At 42.1% G+C, this 8,904-nt stretch overlaps 1 protein-coding gene across 1 annotated transcript in view; it reads left to right on the top strand.

Annotated features, from left to right (window-relative positions):
* Morc3 (MORC family CW-type zinc finger 3) overlaps positions 1-8,063 on the top strand; it is a 54,609-nt gene extending 46,546 nt beyond the window's left edge. The window contains exons 16-17 of the mRNA XM_005345172.2: positions 5,526-5,683; positions 6,790-8,063. Of these exons, the coding sequence (XP_005345229.1) occupies positions 5,526-5,683; positions 6,790-6,943 (312 nt within the window). The 3' untranslated portion in view covers positions 6,944-8,063. The remainder of the gene's footprint in view (positions 1-5,525; positions 5,684-6,789) is intronic.
* Positions 8,064-8,904: the final 841 nt, after the last annotated feature.

Genomic DNA, 8,904 nt, shown 5'->3' with positions numbered 1-8,904 from the left:
AAAAAGAAAAAGAAATCCACATGCTTTGGATATGTCTCAGTATCTTCTTGGGTAAAAGCAACACTAATTGCATGTATATTGTATTTGCTAACTTTTACATTAAAATAGTTCCTTTAAGATCCTTCTTTTTCCCTCCAACAGATTAATCCTGAGATATTGTTTACAACAAGTGTTCAAAGTCAGAGCTTTTCTCCTGTGAAGGAGAGTGTTTCAAGACCACATCTTCCAGAAGTCGGGAGCTCCTTTGCAACAAGGCTTATAAGTAACCTTGTTTCACCTCAGTCTGAGCCCGAGAACAGCAGGTTAGTGGCGACTCTTCTGTAGCACTAATGCAATTCTAAGAGATTACAATTCACATCCATGTGAAAAGTTTAAGAATTCTCCCTACTTCTTCAACCACATATTTAAGTTAGCTAGAAATCGTTAACTAGGAGTTACAATAGCACATACTGGTGATCTCAGCACTCAGGAAGTGGAGGATCATGAGTTCAAGCCCATGCTCACTTGTGGAGCGTTTGAGGCCAGTCTTAAGATTATTGTTTGCGGAGAAAAAACAAGATTTTACATGCACATGGGTGAGTGTGTATAATGTACTATGTGGTTTGATCAGATCTCTACCTCTTGCTGGGTTGGTGGCAGAAGCCTATAATTCCAGCTCCTAGGATAACCAAATTTAGTTCAAGGTCTGCTTGGAGTTACAGGGTGAGAGTTCTGGGCCTCTATACCACCCATCTCAAAACAAGAAGCATGGGAGAACCAGGGCTGTAGTTTAGTTGTGGGAGTACCTCCCTATTCTGCCCAAGGCATAGAAATCGTACCCTGTTGGTACACTTCAGTTAGCAAGTGTAGTTAGCAAGAAGCAGAACTACAGAAGCCAGAATACAATGTTTGTACATTTGGGGACTTTCCTAGACCCTGGAACTGTGGACCTGGTCTTTGATGGATGAGGTCTTTTGTTCCTGTTTTGGCAGGTGTTGGGCCTGTCTGCTAGGTTTAAGTTTAACATGGTGTCAGTTGTGCTAAGGTCTGGGGGCTGTTAACAGTATGTAGTATAAAAGTCACTGCCTTTATAATGGCCAGTGCCCATCTTAATTATTTATTCTGTCCTTGTTATAAAACACCCTGACATAAGCGGCATAAGACAGAGGGGTCTAGAGAGATGGTTCAGCCAGCAAGAGCACTAGCTACCCATGCAGTAGATCAACTATCTGTATCTCTAGTCTTGGGAATCTGGTGTCCCCTACTGGCCTCCATGGGTATAGCATTCAGACAAAACATAAAATAGTCAGTTTTTTTGTTTTTTGAGACAGGGTTTGTTTGTGTAACCATCCTGGCTGTTCTGGAACTTGCTCTGTAGCAAGCAGGCTGGCCTGGAACTCACAGAGATCTACCTGCCTCCTTCTTAAACAGCAAGTACTCTTACTTCCTACGCTATCTCCCCAGCCTGAAGACTAATTTGGGAGAATCATTTTATATGAAATTGACTTAGGCCAGCAGGCTCTCTATTCTTCAGGGATGGGGTCCTAAGTGGGAGGTGGACAGCAGATGAGAAGGTGATGAGCTGAGGAGAACTAGGGTCAGAAGATCTTGCACAAGCTTTGCCTTATGTCAAGCAAGCACATAGGTCAGTACAGCATCTTATGTACAGGTTTTCCTGAAACGGAGAGCAGAATAGCAGAAACTCATACAGTGGGAGGAAGTTAGCAGGAAGCTAGTCGAGCAGTATTATACAAGGGGAACACATACAGATTGAGCACATAGCTGCCTGGACTGATGGCCATAGCCCTGTGCAGTGGGAAGAGTTGGGTTCCCAGGATCCACAGCCCCCTAGGGCTGGGGCCCCAGGCTATTACTGGCTCTGCCACACTCAATACTGATTTTAGACAAGGAATTTCATTCCTTCTCGATTTTTCAGGGAAAATCTTGGATCAGACTAACTCTCAAAACGAAATAATAGAGAATACTGTTTGCCTTTGATCATTGAGAAAAAGGATGGTCAAATGAAAATGTCATTGTCATTCCCTCACAGTTCCAAGAAAGGCCCTGAGTGGTTGGCATTGTTTGGGGCTTGTATTATAGTGCTTGGAAACCACATGTGAAGATACTCTACAGAGATCTCAGTAGTTAGCTGGGTGTGGTGGGCCACACCTTTAATCCCTGCACTTGCCAGCCTGGTATACAGAGCGACTTCCAGGACAGCTAGGACTACAGAAATCCTGTCTCTCCCCCCCCCCCCAAAAAAAAGAAAGAAAGAAAGAAAGAAAGAAAGCCTAAGAGAGAGATCTTAATAGTCAATGATTTCCTAGTAGGAAAAGGAGGAAGTAATGTTAGAACTGAATGGTGTGATATTGAAGAAGTCAACCTAAGTATTAGGATTTCAAGATAATTAGAGTTGTTACAATGCCTTTGTTAGCATAATGACCTCAAGGTCTCGGAAGACTGAGAATGAAGAAGCCATACCTCCCTGGGATAGATCTGAGGGTATATATCTGGTCCTATTTTTGCCTGTTCTGCCAAGATGTCAGGGTCCCAGCCGCACATTTCCATCACCATGGGACCTCCTGATGCCATTCTTTCCTTGCCACGATGGACCATACCCCCAAACTGAGCCAGATGAGCCCTTCCTTCACTAAACTGCTTGTTAGCAGGAAGAGTTGTCTTCTGTCATGCCCACGCCTTACAAACTCACATTTTCTATATATAATTTCTTACAGCCTGAAACGGAGACTCAGTACTCGTTCCTCAATTCTGAATGTGAAGACACGGAGATTAAATAATCCTCCATTTGAAAATTCATCTTATAGGAATGATGATGATGAAGATGTCATCATTTTAGAAGAAAATAGTACCCCCAAACCTTCAGTAGATCATGATATTGAAGTTAAATCAGAACAGAGCCACATTGAACAAAGTGGTGTTCAGGTTGAACTTGTTGGCAGTCCTGAAGCTTGTGCCAAGGCCAGTTCAACAAGCACCTCCACCTCCAGGTGTGATCAGGGCACTGCTGTCTCCACTCAGACTGAAGTCCCGGGCTTAGTTGTTAAAAAGGAAGAAAGTGTTGAAGATGAGATGGTTGTAGCAAATGACAGAGTGACACTGCCCTCTTGTGTAAATGCCGGAGCAGAGATTCAGGAAACCTCGGATAGGTCAGCAGATGATGCTGGCCGTCAGCTACAAGAACTGAGAAGTGAGCTGCTTTCGGTCACACAGGAAAGAGATGATTACAAGAGACAGTGTCATATGTATACTGATGAGATAAAAGTCTTACAGCAGAGGATACTAGAGATGAACGACAAATGCATGAAGAAGGAGACTTGCCACCAGTCTACTGAGACCGACGCTGTGTTCTTACTTGAAAGCATTAACGGTAAAACTGAAAGCCCAGACCATGGAGGATCTCAGTATCAGCAAGCTTTGGAAGAGATAGAAAGGCTGAAGAAACAGTGCAGCGCTCTGCAGCAAGTGAAGACGGAATGCAGCCAGTGTTCCACTAGTGAGAGTAAAAGCGAAATGGATGAGATGGCTGTGCAGCTTGATGACGTGTTTAGACAGCTGGACAAGTGCATTGTGGAGCGGGACCAGTATAAGAGTGAGGTAAGCTGCAGACGTAGTCACATCCAACATGTGGTAGGTTGGCGCACACTCACGTAATAATAGTTGTGTTTATTGACTGCCTCTTACTCCTTTGGTTTTGAACTGAGGGGTGGGCCTCCTGGCAGAACAGAGGGATATGGAGAAGCATTTTGATAAGTTTAGATCCCCACCACCTACCTAAAAACCCAGTGGGAACGTCATCAAGAGATGCTGCCTCAGTAAATGAAAGCAGAGAGTCAGTAATCAAGGAAGACGCCAGATGTCTGCCTTAGGCCTCTGCCTGTGTGGGTGTGCACACACACACACCCACACCAATAATCAAATAAAGGTATAGATAAATAAATGCTACACATTAAATCAGGTGTGGTGGTAAATACCTATAGTCCCAGCACTTGCGACATGGAGTCAAATATCAGGAGTTCCAGGTCTTCCTTGCTGCATGGTAAGTTTGAGACTAGCCTGTGCTCCTTGACTGAACACACACACACACACACACCACCAGTATAAAAGGGTTGAGAGTACTAGAAAACAACGTGCAGTGGCTAGGTGTGGTGGCATGTAAAACCAGTACACCTTTAACAGCCATGTGAGGTAGCCAGTAGTACCCTCAATTTATGGAGGGAACCTCTGTGTGCAAGCAACATGATAAAGTCCAAATAAAATGACGACTCTTCAGTTCAAACACAGGCTCCTTGTATGTTGTTGGTGTACTTCTTACTGTGCAGTTGTGATCTGAGACAGCTCGGAATCAGCTGGTGGCGCCTGTGTCTTCCAGACTCCAGGAAAGCAGAGTTTATGTTCTCCCGGGCTTATTGGTGCCTGGAAAATGCAGTTACTGAAGGAGTTTTCTTCTGAGAAAAGAGGAAAATATTAGCTATTGGGATATGAATAGTAGTCTGTCTATATGCCCTGCTTCAAATTTCCAGAGTATTTTATCTTAAAGATAGGGTCTGATGTAGCCTTGGCTGTCCTGGAACTTGATGTGTAGACCAGGCTGGCCTCAAACTCAGAGATCCACTTGTCTCTGCCTTCTAAACACTGCTATTAAAGGTGTATGCCACTACATCCAGTGTTAAAGTTAGGGTTTTAGTTTTATTTTATATTTTATGTTTTATAGGTGTTTCCCTGCATTTGTGTCTGTACCTTGTGAGCGCCCGGTGTCCGTGAAGGGGATAGGCTCACCTGGACGGAGACTGCAGATAGTTGTGGGATCCTCTGGAAGAGCAGCCAGTGCTCTTAACCAGTGCACTATCTTTCCAGCCCTATATGCGCTCTGAATGATAAATTATCATGTGTTAAATGATAAAACATAAGCAAGTTGTTCTTTTTTTTGTTGTTGTTGTTGTTTTTGTGGGGTTTTGTGTGTGTGTGTTTTTTTTTTTTTTTTTTTTTTTTTAGAGACAGGGTTTACCTGGAACTATCTCATGTAGACCAGTCTGACCTCGAACTCATAGGGATTCACCTGCCTCTGCTTCCCGAGTGCTGGGATTAAAGGTGTGCACCACCACCACCCAGCCAGAACATAAACAAGTTAATGCAAGCTTTTATTATAGCTTTAATTATATTAAGTGGATGAAATGAGAGCCTTTTCAAATGACAGCATTAACATCTTGATGTTTCCCTTGTCTAGGTCCACTTACAGTGTGTAATTAATACTTTTCATCACCACAGCATGATAGAGAAGTGAATCTCAGTAAATGAGGCTTGTCTGGTGGAAGGTTACTGAGTGCTAGGCTGTAGCTCAGTGGTAGATTTCCCTGTACCCCCTAGCCCTTAAAGAAAAGAAAGACAAACATGGCTGGGGTGTATGTGTACTTAATGTGTTTCAGCGCTGGTAATTTCATCGGTGTTTTTTTACATTTTTTATCTTAAACTTCCACTTGGACTGCATTTAAAAAATTTTATGCTTATGAAAATTTATTTTTCATCAGGTTCATTTATTGGAAATAGAGAAATCCCATGTCCGTTCTCAGTGCGAAGAACTCAAAACTGAGATTGAACAGTTGAAGTCTACAAGTCAGCAGGCAGGAGCAGAAGTTTCAACCTCAAGCAATGCCGAGGAATCCAGCAGTTGTGTGGATGGGGAAAGGTACTGGAGCTGTCAGCACCAACACTACTTATCTCTGTCTGCACACGCACAGTAGACACTGTTTGCAGAAGTCACTGCAGAGCTTCTCATACGGAAGGTTAAGAAAAGGAACTTGGTAGAAAATGGTTTGGGTTTTTGGGTAAAAAATGAAAACTGGGCTGAATCTTTGAGAATGGGGTGAATTTCACCCATGACATACGACTCTACTAAAAGTGGCCCAGGACATGTCTTTAGCACATCCTCTTCACTGAGAAATCAGTGGATATTTGTTTGGGCTTTTGTTTATCTTGTGGAAGTGATGAGTTTTGTTCTTTTTGATAGAGAATTTCCGCTATCTACTACATAGGTACTGGGAACTGAACATAGGTCCTCTGTAAGAGCTACAAGTCTAAACAATAAATTATTACCCTATTGTCCTCTGTGACTGAAAGCAAAAGGGAGTAAAAGAGTTTGGTTTATGCTTCCAGGTTGTAATCTTTCATATATGGGAGTCAGAGCTTGAGGCAGGAAGGCTGATGCTGGCTTCCATTCTGACTCGTGTCCTTTAGACCCTCGTACAGACTGCCCTGAACTGTCGGAGCTTCTCTCTGACCTGGGCTGCGTCAGTCTAACAGTTAAGTCTGCAAGGACATGTTTAGAAAACTCTTCACAGTTTAACAAAGCCTGTTCAACATTCAAACCACAGTTCTGGATACTTATTTAGCCACAGAATTTTTTTCCTAACATAATTAAAGAACAATTCATTTTATTTTTTTCAAAGGGAAGGTGGAATTCAAAGTTTCATGTTTTAGTTCTTAGTGTTCTCACTAGCATATTTCTGCCTTCCTAGATCACAACAAATTGGAAATAATACCTAATTTGTGTGTTTTTCTAGTCCAGGTTGTCTCAAGATCCATTAGTTTTATGAAATATTCTACTTAGATTTAGCCTAGATTTGATGAATCAGCTGGTTAATCAAGTTCAGTTTTTGAGGGAAGTTGCACTTTTCTTTTTATTCTGTATCATTGCACAGAGATTTTTTTTATTTTCACTTAATTTTTAAGCCCATTAAGAGAAGTCATTTATATTGCAATACTCACCTAATCCATCACTATTTGTATTTGCAGCCTCAAACTTCGTTCTCTTCGAGTCAACGTAGGACAGCTGCTGGCTATGATTGTGCCTGATCTGGATCTTCAGCAAGTCAATTACGACGTTGACGTGGTGGATGAGATCCTAGGACAGGTGGTGGAGCAGATGAGCGAGATCAGCAGTACATAGTTAAGGTGCAGACGTGGGTGGGGCTTCTGCTCAGTCTGGTGCCGCAGACTGAAGAGCCACATCTTCACTGTATTCTATGCATTCTAGTGTCGCAGTTTCTGTGGACACTTTTGAAATAACCTGTGACTGGCTGGAATCGAGCAGCTTAATGGCTACCTTAGCTTCTGTTCGGAATATAAATATTTGTATTGAGCCCACACATATTTTTTTATTGCCCTAGAGACTGGTGTTTTTCACCACAGGTTTTCAGGTTGTTCCTACGGTTTGTGCAATTTTTCTGGCTCCCTAAAATGTATTTTTCTCAAAATTGAGGGCTGTGCCATAATGTAAATGGATGCGTTGTTACTGTTGTTTCTGTAAATGAGCATAATGTGGTGGCCTCCTGATGAGGTCTGCGTCTGTGGAACTCGGGAAACTCCTGTCTCTGATTAACTCGCTCGTGGGGAGAGGAAAGCCAAAGCTAGCTTCATTTTGCCTGGCTTTTTCTTGAGCTGAGATTGCTAGTCATTAAGTAAAAAGTATTTTCCAGGACAAAGGAAAGATCTTTAAAGTGTTAAAAATATCCAGTGACAACCATGTTTACTTAGAAGCCCATTTTTGACTGCTGATTCAGCATAAAGTGGGTGCAATAATTATTTGAGATTTCTTTTTGTGAAATTTCCTGTATAGCCTTTGTAGGGTTACTGCAGGTCAATGTGAGCTGAGAAGGCAGTCTTTCTCAAACAGCACTGCATATCTTTTACTCTATTATGAATGTAAGTGTTTTTTTATCCTGGAGTTAATCACAAACAAGCCTGGGATTATAGTGTCACATGCCGTAAAATATGCTTTTACTGGTCTCAAGTTTTGTGCAATCTGAAAAGAGGAGATGGCCTTTTATTACGTATGTAACTGTATATAATTAAGAATCATATTTTCCACAACTAAAATGTGTTATTTTTTCCCAAAGTTTTATTATTGCTATTTATTTTAAGTTCTGTTTCTGAAAATTTAGTACATATTCATTTTGTGTATGTGATTAGTTATATACATCTGTTGTATACAGCATTGAGTTTTTATGTATATTACCTTCTGGAAATTGCAAATAAATGAAGTTTTTGTTTTTATTTGCTTAGTAAAGGTGATAGTTATTTTTGGTGTCAAGCTGATTTTCTCCAGTTGTACTAAGTGTATTTAATGACATCCTCTCAAACGCTTTTGAAGAAACTGTGTTAACTTCATATATTTAAGCGCATACCCACTGAGCCCTCAGTTGACCTAGTTTTTACTGTATTAATTCTGAGCTGTGCTCTTGTAAGACTTTCCTTTTAGTAACACCAGGCTCATTGCTCTTGAGGGTGAAGTTTTTTTGTTTTTTTGGGTTTTTTTTTTTTTCGAGACAGGGTTTCTCTGTGGTTTTGGAGCCTGTCCTGGAACTAGCTCTGTAGACCAGGCTGGTCTCGAACTCACAGAGATCCTCCTGCCTCTGCCTCCCGAGTGCTGGGATTAAAGGTGTGTGCCACCACCGCCCGGCGAGGGTGAAGTTTTGTGATTAAGAAGAAAGACTTGGTATTCGCAAAGGTCCTAGGGATGAGTCTGGGCCCTGTGCACTTCCACTGAGCCACCTCCCAGCCTCACATCACCGCTGTTGTGCAAATCATTCATCCTGTCTGAACGACAGCACTGTTGTAAGTCATAGGAGCTCTGTGAATGTCTGAGGTGTGTACAAGGGCTCTTGGGAGATGCCCTTGAACATGTGTTTGATATGGCCATGATGTAACTTAATGAGAAATCAGAGTTCCTAAATGAGTTGCTTGTAAAGCTGGTTCTTTGCAGTGTTTTCTTATCTTAAGAGGCCGAATCACATAGAGGAGCGGTCTTCCTGCTCTGATGCGCTGTGTAACAGTACAGAAACTGAGGAAGCTCGCCAGAGCAATGGCTGCACGTGAGTGGATGCTGAGACCACACAGAGTAGGAGTGCT

The sequence above is a fragment of the Microtus ochrogaster genome, chromosome 2, assembly GCF_000317375.1.
Source record: "Microtus ochrogaster isolate Prairie Vole_2 chromosome 2, MicOch1.0, whole genome shotgun sequence".
In the NCBI taxonomy this organism is placed as follows: Eukaryota; Metazoa; Chordata; class Mammalia; order Rodentia; family Cricetidae; genus Microtus; species Microtus ochrogaster.
This window is presented reverse-complemented; position numbering and strand designations above follow the sequence as displayed.